General features: G+C 33.5%; 1 protein-coding gene and 1 pseudogene across 1 annotated transcript; both read right to left on the bottom strand.

Annotated features, from left to right (window-relative positions):
• Positions 1 to 7819: 7819 nt before the first annotated feature.
• LOC118065030 (glutamyl-tRNA(Gln) amidotransferase subunit A, mitochondrial-like) lies at positions 7820 to 9743 on the bottom strand (annotated as a pseudogene).
• A 3251-nt stretch (positions 9744 to 12994) lies between these two features.
• Positions 12995 to 15978, bottom strand: LOC118065049 (adenosine kinase-like). Its single transcript, XM_035080081.1, has 5 exons — positions 15340 to 15978; positions 14388 to 14561; positions 14007 to 14277; positions 13503 to 13778; positions 12995 to 13396 (listed from the first exon to the last, which is right to left on the bottom strand). Exons 1-5 carry the CDS (start codon positions 15537 to 15539, stop codon positions 13199 to 13201), a joined length of 1119 nt encoding a protein of 372 aa, XP_034935972.1. The 5' UTR covers positions 15540 to 15978; the 3' UTR covers positions 12995 to 13198.
• Between the last annotated feature and the right edge of the window lie 471 nt (positions 15979 to 16449).

Here is a 16449-nt window from a genome sequence, read left to right as displayed (position 1 = left end):
TCTGTCAGTCGTTTAAAAGTCCCATAGGGAAGAGGTTTAGTAAATAGATCTGCTATTTGATTCCTTGAAGGAATCCAGCCTATTTTAATGAAGTTTCTTTCTACACACTCTTTCACATAGTGTTCTCTCACTTCAGTCATATGTCTCAGCTTATTTCCACCACTCGTCTGTGCACTCGCCTCAGCTGCTTTGTTGTCACACCATAGTGCATTGGAGTAAATGATTGATCCAAGATTATTTTAAGAGAATTGTTCATAGCAATCAACTCTGACTTGCTTCGCTCATCGCAACGTATTCTGCCTGACAAGTCGATAGTGCTACATAATTTTGTTTATGAGACTTCCAGGCTATTGTATCTCCATACAGTTGTATTAAAAATCCACTCGTTGTGATGGAGCCTTTGCAATCAGCAAAGCTAGCATCCGAATACGCTCTTAGATCATCCTGATTAGACAAATAATTCAGTCCTACATCCGTCGTTCCTTTTAAATATCTAAACACTCGTTTTCACCATTTTCCAGTCATTATCCACTGGATTTATTGATGTCTACTTAGCACATTGACTGCATAAGCTATATCTGGTCGTGTTGCACCAGCCAGATACAATAGACTTCCAACAGCTTCTCTATACGGAATATTTTCATTCGTTTTTGTCACTCGTAGCAGCTCTGGATCCTCACTCTCTTCTCTAAGCTTTCGTTCTCTGTTGGCCGCCTGTGTTGTAATCATAGGAGTTTTTCTGTGGATGTGATTCTGAAAATTAAATCTCTTCAGTATCTTCTCTATGTACCGTTTTTGATTCAGGACCAATATTTTATTTTTCCTATCTCTCGTTATACCAATACCCAAAATTCTTTTGGTACACCTAAATCTGTCATTTTAAATTCACTTTTTAATCGTTCTTTCACTCTTTCAGTTATTCTCATCATTACTTGCAACTAAAATATCATCAACGTACAACAGTAAAATCAAAAACTTCTTATTATTCCCGCCAGGTAAACAAACATGGTTCTTCATTGCAATTAATCAGGCCTATACCTAGAGCTACTTCTGTAAACCTTTTGTTCCAACGTTTTGGACTTATTTTCAAACCATATAACGCTCGTTTTAGTTTGCATACTTTCTCTCGTCTGTCGGTATCACTTATTTCAATTCCATCAGGTATTTCCATGAAATTTCCTCATCAATCGTCCCATTGAGGAAAGCAGTTTGCACATCTAGCTGACAAACTTCCAGATCATATTTATTTATAATGGCCAGCACAGCTCGAACTAGTGGTAGTCTGGACACCGGAGCATAAGTCTCTTTCAGCTCGTAGACGTTTCTGTCTTTGAACCCTCGTATAACCAGTCTTGCCTTGTGTCTTATTTCACCATCATCCTTTACTTTCCTTTTAAATACCCATCGAGAATCAATTATATTCGCTCGTTTACCATCACTCGTTAGTTTTGGTCGATCATGATTTCCCACACGTTATTTTCCGACATTGATTCAACTCATTATCTACTGCTTCTTTCCAGTAAATAGATTCACTCGATGACATGGCTTGTCTGTAGGTAGCAGGATCCTCATTTATTCTTGCCAGCATTGCACAATACATTTCATCTTCTAGGTTTTCTATTTTTCTATCATAGTCGTCATTTAGTTTAGATGTAAACATAATTTTTACCTTCAATTTCTCTATCACTCATGCTTATTCACTCTGCCCATTATTATTTGTTATTATGTTATCACTCGTCACATTCGTGTCTGTTATTACAGGATTTTTCCTAGGTCTTCCTCTTTTTCTTTTTATTGGAATCTCTCCCTCCGTTTTTAACTTATCAGTACATTCGTTTATATTTTCAGAGAATTCCACAAACCATTTGTCTTTTTCTGTTTTCCACTCTTCAATTGGCCAGTTTCTAATGCTGTCTTTACCGTATTTGTCGCCATAAACCAATTTCTCGTTAAATCGCACATCTCTGCTCTCGTAAAATTTTCCTTCTTCAGGTTTTAAAAATTGGTACCCAGTGGGAGTATAGCCAACTAACACCACTCGTCTTCCTTCGAAACGGAACTTTGGTCCAGTCTTCCGTTGAACTTTAATGTAGGCAATACAGCCAAAACGTTTAAGTTGGTTTATATCAAAATTATGATTTGGTGCAAATCTACTCATAGGAGTTATCATGTCATTTGCTTTATGAGGGGTCCTATTATAGGCATAGACAGCTGCACTCAAAGCCAAATCCCACATGTTCTCGGGTAATTTTGCATCATACATGTAGGCTCGCACCTTCTTCTGTATAGTCGGATTAAACCGCTCTGCAACACCGTTATGTTCAGGGGTATCAGGACTAGAGACCTGTAACTCTGCACCTAATTTATTTAAAAACCTCTGTCGTATAACCACCTTTAAATTCAGTTCCCTGGTCAGAGCGTAAATAGCACACTTTGGCATCTTTTCCAAGCAGATTTCGCGCACTCTTCACAAATGCTTCAAAGCAAGCACCCGTATCACTCTTAACTTTCATCGCATATGCCATTGCCAATCGCGAATAGTCATCAATGAATACAGATATAAATTTGGTATCCTTTAGGATGAGAAGGTGGACTAATTGGTCCCCATCGTATCTGAATGTATAATCTCCAGTGGAGCATTCGCTCGTCTACGCACTGTTTTAATGGCAACTTGTTTATTTTAGAAACCATACAGATCTCACAATCCATGATCGATTGATCGAACACGATCTTCTGAAGCTCTTTATTCTCGGGTAATTTTCTTTGCAATGCCTTTAAATAATTTACTGAAGCATGCCCCAGCCTGACGTGCCATAACATGCTTTGTCATAATTTGTTTTATTATTACACTCGTTTAATGGAGATTCAATATCTGTTGTTTCTGTTACCGGCAATTCATTTGGATCGTTAATTTTCCTATCCCATATGGTTGTTTCAAAGTTAAAGTTTTGATACATTTTATTTTTCATGTTTACATTCTGATCATCAGTGATACTTGACTCAGTGTATCCAGTCAGAGTATTACTATTGGTCTTCCTTTCTCTGTCTTCAGTCTGTACTTTGTTCTCCCATCGTTCACTCGTACCTCTTCACACGCTTCCACTCGTGTTGTTTTCACCCGTTTTCTCTTGCCTGCTCTCATCGTTTCCACTCTTTCTGTACCGTCTATCGTCTCATCTGTTGTTTTTGATTTTCTTTGCTCTCGTACACTCATTATCATTTTCGCTCATATCTGTTCGGTTAATAAAATTTTCCTCAGCACTCGTTTTGGTCTTCTGTCGCAATGTTTCGCCACATACATCTTGCTTCATTTACAGTTGTTTTGTAATCACTCGTCAAGTCAGCTAAAATATATTTGTTAGATCTTTCGCATATATTACTCTCGTTTCCAGCCGTATCTCGATTGATTCCAGTTCAATAATCCAATAGGGTTTATTATAAACACCTGTAATGAATAGCTCATTCGAGACTGGATCAAATATATTTATCCTTTTCTTATCTAAATATATTGCTAATCCCATTTCAGCGAATTTTCTCAGGGACATAAGATTATCAGAAAGAGCCTCCGCAATATAACGTTATCAATTTTCATAACTTTGTTAGTGTCCAGGATTACTTCAACCTGGCCTACTCCCTCCGTTCTCAGGCTCCGCTGAAGGATTTTTATTAGCACAGTTTTGATTGTACGTAGTCCTTTTTACGGTCCAGGGTCTTAAAAATTATTCCTAGAATTGTGAGATGTTCTGTCGCACCTGAGTCGGCTAAGAACGTGGCTACTAATCTACCTTCGTTATTTACTCTTTCGCTATCATCATTGATACTCGTGTAAAATATCATCGTTCTTAACTTAGAGTAATATCAGCCAAGAATGACTTACCCTTTGCAGTATCAGCTGATTTCTTATTCCCATCATTATTGATTTGGGCTGTTTGAAGTTCTTATTAACATATTTGTAGCCACCTCGACCTTATTGTGATTGAATCTGCCTCTCTTGGTAATTATAACCTCTCGTATTATCGTTCATTTCTCCTTTTCAATGTCTGGTCGTCCTGTCGTTAATCTGTCCAGAGTTTTTGTAAGTTTTTATTGTAATTATACCTGCCATTACCCTCTTTTATAAACTCGACCACTCGTAGATCCTTGCTTCTTAGTCTTTCCTGTCTTTGAGGACACTCGTCAGCCTTATGGTTGTGAACTTATTACACTCGTAACATTTCACAACACCTGTTCCTTTTCGGGGGCAATCATAACTGATATGACCAAAATCAGAGCACTCATAACATCTCGCACTCGTACCTTTCTTAACTGTCATTGCTGCTCTGGTCGTCTCCTGATTTGTCTGATTCGATTTGCCTCTGCCTGCATCAAAAACATTTTCAGACTCTCATAATCTAAACCCTTACCAGTCCCACTCACTCTTATAAACTCAACAGCTTGAACCGAAGGAACCGTGGTCATAATAGCATTATAAAATGTGTCGCGTTTTTCCTCCTCAGAAAAGGTCGCAGTGTCTGAGATATTCCCATAATCGCGTATGCAGTTTTCAAACCTTTCACAAACTCAGAAGCACTCTCTTTATCTGGTGAATACTGCATGGTGTGAAAATTCCTTCTAATCATACTAGTAGTTAAATTCACCTCATATCGTTTTAATTCTTTTATTTTATTTAGTATTTCGACAGGATCTTTTAAATGAGCTACCTTTGTGTGATAGTATGACTCTAAACGATTTATGAGAATATCACGCACTTTGAATTTATGTTTTGTCAAAGTATTGCATCATAATTTTTAGTCGGTTTTTCACTCGTGTCAATTACATACAATAGTTCAAGCGATCTCAATTCTGAAGAAAAATAATCGTAAAAGTATTCAAATTTCGTTTGATTAGTTAATTTGTAATCACGGCGCGTACCCACATCTTTACTTATTATCTCATACTTTATGCATCTTTAACATCATCAGCTCTAACGTATCTGTCGTCATTCTGTCTTACATTGCTATTTAAATTGTGACCACTCGGTTCTCCCAGATTGATGTCTGAGCTTCTGTTCTGGGTCATGCAACTCACATCAGGTTCACACTCTTTTACCTGTTTTATATTACACTCGATTTTTCTCTACTTGTTTACCCAGATCACTCATATTTTGTCGGTTACGACATAACTCTTCCATAATTTCTGATTGCCTTTTCTCCATGCTTTTCATAGTTTCAGTTAAGCTAGCCAACATTTTGGACTGCTGCAACAGCATATTGTCCATGGCATTGAAGCAAGGTATCCAGGCAGTCGCCTTTTCGTCAGTCTTTTGTTTAGTTTCTGTATTTGTGTCATCTAAACAATTTTTATTGTCAGATTTATTCAATAGTTTAGGAACGTTAAATTTCTTTAGAGATATTTTTACCGGTTTTGTCTCAATTATTTTAGGTAGACCTTTACCTTTTGTCTCAGTGGCCAACTGAGTTATATTATCTCCTTCTACATTATGAATCATAGCTCTCGTGTGTTGACACTCCTCGTATAACTAGTTCCGTCATATCTAGTTCCCTCGTCACTCTTTCCGTCGTCACCACTACTGTCGTCATTCGTTCTGTCGTACTGATTCTCTCGTCACTCTTTCCGTCGTCACCACTACTGTCGTCATTCGTTCTGTCGTTGCTGATTCTCGTAGCCAACCATTGTTCCTCTACAGGATCAACTATTTCCTGTGTTCTTTACAGTACTCGGCAGCACAGCTTGTCACACCCTGTTTTTCTTACATTTGGTCCAGCCATACTTCTAGCGCTTTCAACTCCTCTTTGGTAACAAATGTTTTAGCTGCAATATATTGAGAAAGAATAAAAATCTGACATTTGGCAGGATTTTAAATCATGTCGTTAGCTGGATCCACCGAACACAAGTTTTCTCCAGACTAAGACGAGCAAGTATACATTTACCCGAACACAAGGTTACACATATACAAACTCTACTCTCATACATAGTAGCCAAATGCACGGCACTCAACCACCAAGCATGAGTAATTTGATTTTAATGGTTTAAAAATATTATTTAGAATGTCTTCAGACATTCATAGGTCTTTTATTATTCGTGCTTTAAAATATGCACAGTTACTCGAGATTTTTAATAATTAAATTTACGATGCATCTTAATTATAATTTCATTTGTATAGCTATACATATTTTCTTGGAAATATTCAAAAATAAAATAAAATACCCTTCGCTCACCTGCTTTGTACTCAACACTCGTCTGAGTTTTTAGTGAAATATAATTTTCATGCAGGGATAACTCAATTTCCTCATTTGGGTGGTTTGCTTTAAGCATAAACACACCCTCCAGCTTGACCATAACATTTTCAAATGTCATGTTATCAAGCATTTCATTTAACGTGTCTATTTCAAGAGCTGTAGGAATGAAAAGAATTGTTAGTTTACATGCAAACATATATTTATAGTTGATCAACTTTTATTTAATTAGTGTAGCGAGAATTTGGCCCGTAGTTCGAGACAAAGAGCCAGTAATGCGTCTTTCATTTGTTTGTTTATTATTATTTTTTTTTTCATCTACATTCCTTCGCTCGTTGTCTAGCACTCGTTTTCCCGTTCAACTGTCTGATCATGCGCACAACTCGTCAATTGTCGTCACAATGGACTCTCAAATTCCCGCCAAGCCAAACCTCGCCGCACGATCGTGCTTAGTTTCTAATTTATTTGTACTTAATCATGATTATTTTTTTTTATTTTTATACTAGGCCTAGATTTTAAATAACCTTTATTCAGTGAAATGAACAATGATTTCTTTGTTTTAGCTAAACATTGGACACTCGTTGACTATTTTCCCAAACCGTGTCATCACTCGTCAAACCGCCTTTCATTTAATAATGTATACATTAATTTTCTTGTTCATTTTACTTTAAAAGAATTGATACTAACTCGACGACACTGTCGATCCTTCTTTGTCTTTGTTTTCAGCCATTGAAACTGCAAGTCTTCTTTGTTAGATTTTCCAAAATCACTTACACGTTTCTCTATACTACACCTTTTATAATTTAACAAACACTTTATTAATCTGCTCAGTGAAAGCGAGCTCTGGGCCCATAACCTGTTAGAGGTTATGTGGATTTAAACAATAATAATAAGACTTAGTTTAATTAGAAATTAGAACTTTATTTATCAATGAATATATTATTGAACCGCAATAGACGACCAACTTGAATCAAGTGAAGAGCACGACGAGAGACGTTAGCCGAAAGGCTACGGGGGAAACCGATTAGGGCCGAACACTCGTACAGGCCCTATACACTCAAATATGTCGGAGACGCTGATTTCCAACAATATGAGATTTTTGTTTAGATAAAAAAGTAAAATACGTTGGTGAGTTCGAGTAACGGTGATGTTATCAACTCGAATTATTGAATCCACAAATTATTAAACCCCAGCCGCACAAAATCGACTAACATCATTTATTCAGGCAATGTAATGATACCGAATCTTTGATAAAAGCAGGAAATTGAACTAAAGCCCACGTAATAATTGCTGTATCGATCTGAATTAATTAAAACATTAACGATAATAGTTTTCAATTTAATCATGATTATGAACGTTAAAAAGTTTCTAAAAGTAAAATTAGAATTTTTTAAATTCGTAATTCATCTATCTACTTTATTTTCAGCACTTCAACTACTTCTTCAAAATCTACTATTTAATTCAGTCCTTAATTCATTATTAAACGCTATTTATAGTTTAAGTATCTAGACATTTTTATTTAATAGAAAAAAACTGAAAATAATTTTATCTGATTTGGTTGGAGTTTAGAAAAAAAATGATAATTAATTGTGAATAAATTTAATTAAAAAAGTACTATAATAAATAACAATAGACATCATTGATAATCACAAACATCACTGAAGTAATCTTTCATCTTTTAATTCTATCCGGGGGAATTCAACAGCCGTTTCAATCCATTAGCTACTCTAAATAATTGCTCTTCGTGCAAAAATGGTGCCATTAATTGCAAAGAGAGTGGTAGACCTTTAGAAGAAAGAGTAATAGGCACATTGATCGCAGGAATACCGGCCATGTTTGCTGGTTGAGTACAATAGTCTTGAACCGAGCATTGAGTTTGATTATCAATTGAAATAAAGTCTTTATAAAGTGGAGCGTCTGATAGTGTTGTAGGTGTTAAAAGTATATCAATATTCGAATTCCAAACATTGTCAAAATCTTCAGCAATTAATCGCCGAATTTTCATGGCTTTTACCAAAATAGTCTTCGTAATTATCTTCTAAAAGAAAATAGTTTCCTGTTAATATTCTGCTTCTAACAACATCATTAAATCCAAGACTTCGCGTTTTAGCATATAACTCCTCGGTAGAAGATGATTCATCTGCCCTAAAACCATATTCTATTCCATCATACCTTGCCATGTTGCTTGCTACTTCACATTGGTTTAACACAGAATAACAAACTATTGAATATTTAGTATGTGGTAGAGATACTGGAATAACAGAAGCTCCAGCTTGCTCTAATAAATTTGAAACTTTTTTCAAACATTCTGCAATATCCTGATCTAACTCTGGTAGATGATACTCTTTAGGAATACCAATTTTAAGCCCTGTAATATTTAAACTTGAAGAATCTTCTAATTTCACTGGATTAAACTCCTTATCTAAAGTCGTAGAGTCCAATAAATCAGGTCCGGCAATGGCATTGAAAACCAGAATGCAATCGTCAATGTTTCTAGTTAAAATGCCGGGAACATCCATTGAATTTACTAGAGGAATTAACCCATGACGAGATAAAAGGCCGTAACTTGGTTTAAAACCAACGAGACCGCAGTAAGCAGCGGGGGTTTCTTGTTGATCCTCCAGTATCTGATCCTAAAGCGGCGTAACAGGTTCCTGAAGCTACTGCTACTGCTGATCCTCCACTGCTTCCGCCTTAAAGCAAAATTTTTATTTTTAAAATGATTAGAAAAGAGGATTTATCATTTAATTAACTTAATTTATTTTTATTTAAATAAACATTTTTTTTCCAATTATGTAAAGTTGATCTTAATTAAATTTTATTTATGAGAATGATAATTAGATTCAGGTTAAATTGAAATCAACATCATAAAGTAACCTACCAGCAATAAACCAATCATCATGAAGATGACGACACTTTTGAAGTTTTTCTGAACAAAACGAATTAGCACTTGTATAATTGCACATAATATCTGATCTCCAAATATTTTTCGTTGGTCCAAAGTAAGAATCTACTGTACCAGCACCCATAGCAAATTGATCTAAATTAGTTTTGCCCATTAAAACAGCTCCCATTTGTTCTTAGTCTTTCATACACAGTAGCATTGTATCCAGGAACAAAATTAGCCAACATCAATGACCCACATGTTGTTGGGATGTCTTCAGTACAAAATTATCTTTAATAGCAATGGGAATACCATCAAGATCGCTTAGTAGCTTTCTATCACGTTGTCTTTGATCAGATCTTTGGCTTGCTCTTTTGCTATTTCATCAACCACATGAATGTAAGCATTCAAAGGTTTTATTAGTGAAATTAATGTAAGAGTTGATTGACAAATTTCTGAAGGTAGTAATTCACCTGATGCTATTTTTGCACTTACTTGCTTTATGGGTGCTGACAATATTTTATTCATTGTTTTAACATTTAAACAGTACAGAAAAATTCATTGTTGTTTATGAAAAAATAACCTCTTAAAAAATGAAAGCATCACACGTGAGACGGTCATGAATGGACATAGTGGAGCTATCTAGTGACACAAAGATCCACTCGTGAGTTCAGAATTTGATGTGTTGATAAAGATACAATTTGAAAGAAAGTTAATTTTTTTTCATTAGTTAAAAAATAAAATAATGAAATAATTCTTTCTTTGTATGCAAGAAGTTTTTTTTTTAAAAAACCATCAAAAAATTAATAGATTACGAATGTTAAATTTAAAAAGCATTAATGTTTAATTAAGGCTGGGCTGAAGTCAGAAAGTTTCCCGGAGTTGACTTTACGCCCTCGTGTTGTGCGGCAAAAGGCCGAAGCTTGACATCAACTGAAATTGAGTAGGTAACAGGGAAATCGTTCGAAAAATGATAATTTTCAGGGATGCACTACAAAAAGGGAGCCTTAGGACACCAAGAAATTTACAAATTTTTGAATAATCTGTTTCGAGCAAGACAGAGCACAGAATATATCTATCTATCTCCGTCTTATTTTTCAGAGAAGACTGCGAGTTCGAACAGTTGACGAGCAAGTACATCCCCCACCCTCTGTTACCAAGCCTGAAGCTTATGATATCTAAACGTAAACAAAGCAAATGAAAATATGTTGGCTCTGTAGTCAGAAGATTCAACATTTATTTTACCAAACGGTGTTCGATTCCAATTGCGGCAAAATTGTTTTTTTATTTAAATTGCATGTAATTGCAATTTTATCATGCCAAAAATGAGTTTTTAAATTTCAATTTTATGTAAAATTATTTTTCAATCATCGATGACAAATGAGACAATATTTGAACAGGGTCATTAACCTTTTTTGTACAAATACATTGATAATAGCCTTTTTAACAACTTATTAACAATAAAAATAGTTTAAAACAATCCGCGGCGAGTTCCGACACTTCACCGGCAAGCTCTACCCCCACTCTCTGTGCCCAAGCCTGCAGCTTATAATTTTCAAGCATCTTCAATATTATTTAAACCATAATAGCTCAGTGGTTAGAGCACCAATCTTTTATTTTGCTGGGCAAGGTTCGATCCCAGTCATAGGCAATTGTTTTTTCTTTTTTTTGCTTAAGTGACTTTATATACTTATAAATTAATTCATATATTTGATTAAATTATTCTTCCAATTAATACGGAGAACAACTTGTTTTTCTGAAAATAAGCTGAGGGTGAGGAACGAGTTACTATGAATTCTCTTTTTTCGAAAGTGTTGTCTTTAAAAGACAATAGAAATTGATTTTGAACTTATATGAACAACCAATTATTGTATTTATATAAAATTTTAATGAAAAAAAAAGGAAGAAAAAAATTGGCTATGACTGGGATCGAACCCTAATCGGTAAAATGAAAACTTGATGTTCTACTCACAGAGCTAACACATCATCTCTGACATTATGTTTATGTTTATGAATTGTATAATGCAGGCTTGAGTACGAAGGGTAGGGATAGAGTTTGCCGGCAAAAGTGCCGGAAATCCCCGTGGATTATTTCAACTACTTCTAAATATTTCTAAATTGCTTAAAAAAAGCTACGTTCATATAGCTATAGTAAAAAAAGTGTTTATAACCCTGTTCATATGTTTTCCGACTCGGCGTCGATAAATTACATAAATAATTGAGAAAAAAAAAATCAAATCGTTGTAAACAATTACTTTTGGCATGTTAATATTATAATTACATGCAAATCTAACAAATAAAAGAGAAAAAAAAAACTTTATCATGACTGGAATCGAACTCTGCCTAGCAAAATAAAAGACCGATGCTGTAACCACTGAGCTGTTATGGTTTCAGTACGCTTCTATATGCTTAAAAATTATAAGCTGCAGGCTTGGGCACAGAGAGTGGGGGTAGAGCTTGCCGGGAAAGTGCCGAAACTCGCCACAGATTGTTTAAACTACTTTTCAATGTTAATAATAATATGATTAACTTGTTAATAACATAACATTGTTAATACATGTAAAGATGTATAAGTTGTTAAACACAGGCTATTATCAATGTATTTATACAAAAAAAAAGACATGGCTCTGTTCAAATATTTTCCGACTTAGTGTCAATAAATTCAATGAGTAAAGAGAAAAAAAAATCAAATCATTATAATGGATCAATTATGGCATGTCAATATTATAATTACATGCTAATCTAACGAATAAAGTAGAAAAAAAAGTGATTATGACTAGGATCGAACCCTGCCCGGCAAAATAGAACTCTGACGCTCTAACCACATGGCCAGCATAATCTCGATATTAAGTTTATGTGTATTTGTTTTTATACTACATGCTTGGATACGCCGACTCGGAATTGAGCTTTTTGATTAACATTTATACCTAATAAAATGATAATAATGGATGAATATTTGTTGAAGTTATTTTCAGGTATTATATTAATTAATGTTAAATGAGTATCATCATTTTTATTTATTCTAACTGCAATAGTCATCAAAGTATAAGGCATTGTAAAGCGATACACTATGTTTACATCACATACATATATTACCCGTACACACACATACAGAATTTACTCGCCAAAATGCAGGGCACCATCAGTTCTGGATACGGATTGAGCATTTTTTCAATATGGATGACTGAGGTCATTTGCGAGCATAATGCTGTCACCTATCAGAATTTTTTCAAACTAATTTTCCGGAGAATATCATCTGGAATACAAGATTTTCTAATTATTTCTAAATTATTCAATTTTATACTATGAATTGATTTTTTTGACATTCAGACAGGTGGCAAGGACTGACGCAAACACGAATTTTGGGCGAAAAACGTATAAAAATGAAATAATTAGTGATTTTTCATCTGAATGATGTGGCCGCCATCTTGAAATTTAAGCGCGGCAAGTCAATTCATAATTTTTTCATTATTCTTTCTAATTTTTTTAATAAAAATATTCACTATATACAAAAAATTGTTGTTTACGTCAGTCCGGCATTAATTTTTCTGTAATTTGGTACCTAATTTTATAGAAATAATCGTAAATTGGCGAAGAAATTAGAAATTTCCCGAACCCATATATTTGGATAGGGGGAATCAGTCGCCTTTCTGACTTCAGCCCAGCCTTAATGGCATTATATTAGTAAAAACAAAAAGTTTATGTTTAGTAATTATTTTAATCTCAACATTTTACAATAAATAAATTTATAAACAATACTTGTAGTTATTAATTACAAAATAAAATAGTTCAAAAAGTATTTACGATTAAAGTGTTTGATGGAGACAAAAAATTAATGTACCAGGTATCAAATTCATAATAAATATTTAAAATATACATGTTATTCTTTTAATAAGTAAATGAGTGCACTTTTATCATTTTAAGATATAACTTTTGATAATACTTTATTTGTACTTGGAAAAAGCACGTCGTATTGACTATTTTCGAACAAAAATTTTTAACACAACACATTGACTAACCCAGTCGCTTTTTATATTATCGAATCTTCATAGCTACTCCAATTTTCTATTTTAAGCATTTAATTTAACAAATCATCAGGCACGGTCTCAGGCAATGTAACACCTAATCTTCCGACCATCATTCCAGCTGTTTTACATCCACACTCTAAGCACGATTTAGGATCCCAATGGCACAAAACACCTGCTAAAAATCCAGCTACTAAAGCATCACCAGCACCAGTGGCATCAACTATTGTCTTTGGTTTTGTAGGTTGAACCTGAAATTAAAAAGTCATTTATTCATCTATAATTATCATAATTCCATAATTAAATGAACTGTTGAGATAAATAAATCAAACATTGATGAAAGAAATAATTGATTACCTGTGCAGAATGACCTTGGCCCCAGACTACAATAGCAGGTGCTGACCCACCTTGAGTCATAACGAAAATATCATTATCTATCAACCAATCATCACTGGAACAAGCAGCACTTGATACACCAACAGTCACTCTCTTTGAACTGTTTAAGAGGAACGGAATATCAGCAACATTATCAAATTTCAAGTTAAGAGCCTTTGCTAATGCCGTCATTTCCCGGGCATTGCCAAATACTATCTTTGATAAGCCAACCATTTCACAAACAGCTGCATGATAATCCTGTAAGTTCATTATAACTATCATTGATAAATGTTATTTTCAAATAATTCTTAGAAATCTTCAGCATAAAAATAAAATTAGCATTTTTTTTTTTTGATTTCACATAATTAAATAATCTTTTGAGAGTTCTTAATACAAGAGATGTTTGATATTTAATACAAGATAAGAAATTTTTAAGTATCAATTATAGATGTTTAAATGACAATCATTGATAAAAAACAACTTTACCTGAACCATATACTCTCCATTAATATTAAAAGCTATAATAACATTTTTATCCTGAGTCAGTTTAACAACCTCTTTGGCAACATCCAAACCGTGAGTTAAAAAGAAACCTTCTATGTATATAATTTTTAAGTTATCCAACGGAAGGTTACTTTTTTGTAAGTCAGACAGAGTGAAAACACCTGCTGCTCCCAAATTAGCAACAAGGCTTCGCGATGAGTCTCTTGATAATGAGAGAGCAATGCCGGTTGGGAGATCAGTATGGACAGCATATCTAAATGATTATACGTCATTAGAACATTGAGATAAATCATTTCTTTCATTATATTCATTTTAAGTGTTATCATTTAATCATCAAAGATATATTTATGAACATTTCTTAACCTTGTTTCTACTCCAGATGCTTTAACCAATTTTTCTAGAGTTGCTCCTCTAGAGTCATCTCCTTTTCCTCCACAAAATATGACAACGTGAGGTACCTTTTGACCACCGCAAAGCCATTGGAGTATTCGAGCCGTATTTTGAGCACATCCTCCTGCAGCAACTCTTTGATCCCAACTAAAAAAATATTATTAATTGATAAAGATAATTAAAACATTGGAAGTATTAATGAACTTGGTTGATGTAATGGGCTAAGATGAGAGATGATGCAAGCTGTCATATGGATTATCATGATTTAAAATACCAATAAAATATGTGTCAAGTTGTACTTTATCATTTATTGATTCATTTATTCATCAACAACAAAGATGACAAATTAATGAGATATTTTATTAATAAGATTATCACATATTCAAGCTAATATTTTGAGCTACATGAAAAAACACTTTTTATCTCTGGTGTTTATCATTCATTAAACCAATTAGTCATGAAAGATTTAGGAAAGCAAATTGCTAAGCTGATTAATATTAATCAATGTCTGTAGACTCAATATAATTTCAAATATGAAAATTTTTAAATGATATAAAAATAAAAAATGAAATTGATGACAAAAAATATTTAATATTAATTAAAAACATACTTTAAATTTGAATCTTCTTTATAATTATGTGACTACTGAATGATCTCTTTAATTACTGACTAATTTATTTTAACAATATATTAACATTCTGCGTTAATAATTGATTGATACTTTTAATTAATGACTAAATACCCAGGTTAATTATAGCCATAAACGAATGATGAATCAAAAATAATGAATGACCAATTGGCAAAACTAGAATTTTGAGAATTGCATCAGTCCCTTTTCTTTAAAATTGAAACAAATAAATGAATTAAAAATTCCATCAATGAATGATTTATTTATTAATAATGAGAAAGAAATGTTAATAATTACTCGGTTGGCAAATCAGCCAAAATTTGCTGAATTATTTCTTCAGGCAGTTCAACTTCATTGTCCACTTGAAGCTTGTATTTCTCCAAAAGATTAGCATCACGAATAGTTACGACAACATCTAAAAGTGGATTACCAAATGCCACAACTGCTGGTAGTTGTAAAGACTTAATAACTTGTTGTAATGATTGTTTTTCAACCATTGTGTCACGTGTAGGTTACTTGGACTATTTCACCCTTTATAATGAACTATCAAATTATTTGATTTTAAGTACGATAATTCTGTAGATAGGCACACGTAATATTTGTCTATATCACTTAATCTTTTACAATAATAAAAAATTTCACACTTTTTATCATTCTTATAATGATTCTGACCTTGGCCGAGTTTTCTTGTCAAACGGCAAATGACTTCTAGTCACATAGGAACGTACAACGTTCAGTTGAATTTCGTAATAACTAATGGAACATCCTACATCCCTAAGAAAGGGGCATTTGAAGGTCAACTTTCAGAAATCAATAATAGCAATGGTTTAAATCCATGTAGAATATAAATGTGATTTAACTAAATATTATATTTGGACTTTAATTCAAAAAGTTTCTAAGTATTTATTACTTCGTAATTCGTAATCTTCAAGATGTTATAATAATCTAAAATTAGACAATTGATTGGAATATTTTTTCTACTTTGCCTACTGAAGCTTTTGAAACTTCTAACGTTTAAATGCCTCAATAATATAAAAATAAACACAGACAAAAATATATCACGCCATCAATATCATGAATATAAATATATTTTTTATTGGAATAAAAAATAAATAAAGTAACCTTAAATTAATGAAATTTTCCTACTTTGCCTGCAGAAGTTGTCAATATTTTCAGCACAGTTCTATTGTAGTTCCTGAATTATCCATTCAATTGAACCATTACATAGCAACCCTTTCAAAGCAACGATAATCCATCTGAAGAAGTTATCATCTATGATGTAAGATCAGCTGTAGCTGTTTGTTGAAGTGTAGGTGTCGGCTATTGATATTTATTTCAACATCATCTGCTTCAAATTTTTTAATGTTATTTTTAAGCATAATAAAGATATAATAATTGTCAAGAAGC

This window comes from Chelonus insularis, unplaced genomic scaffold (genome assembly GCF_013357705.1).
Source record: "Chelonus insularis isolate UGA/USDA-ARS -01 unplaced genomic scaffold, ASM1335770v1 contig_264_pilon, whole genome shotgun sequence".
Classification (NCBI taxonomy): Eukaryota; Metazoa; Arthropoda; class Insecta; order Hymenoptera; family Braconidae; genus Chelonus; species Chelonus insularis.
The sequence above is the reverse complement of the archived record's forward strand: the minus strand, read 5'-3'. Positions and strand labels throughout refer to the sequence as shown.

What these genes read in the sequence shown, in the direction of transcription:
- LOC118065049 (XM_035080081.1), bottom strand. Translation starts at nt 15,539, where the DNA reads ATGGTTGAAAAACAATCATTACAACAAGTTATTAAGTCTTTACAACTA. An exon ending in GCATCTGGAGTAGAAACAAG is followed by an intron (nt 14,278 to 14,387) that starts GTTAAGAAATGT and finishes ATAATCATTTAG; the next exon opens with ATATGCTGTCCATACTGATC. An exon ending in GCCAAGGTCATTCTGCACAG is followed by an intron (nt 13,397 to 13,502) that starts GTAATCAATTAT and finishes TTTTAATTTCAG; the next exon opens with GTTCAACCTACAAAACCAAA.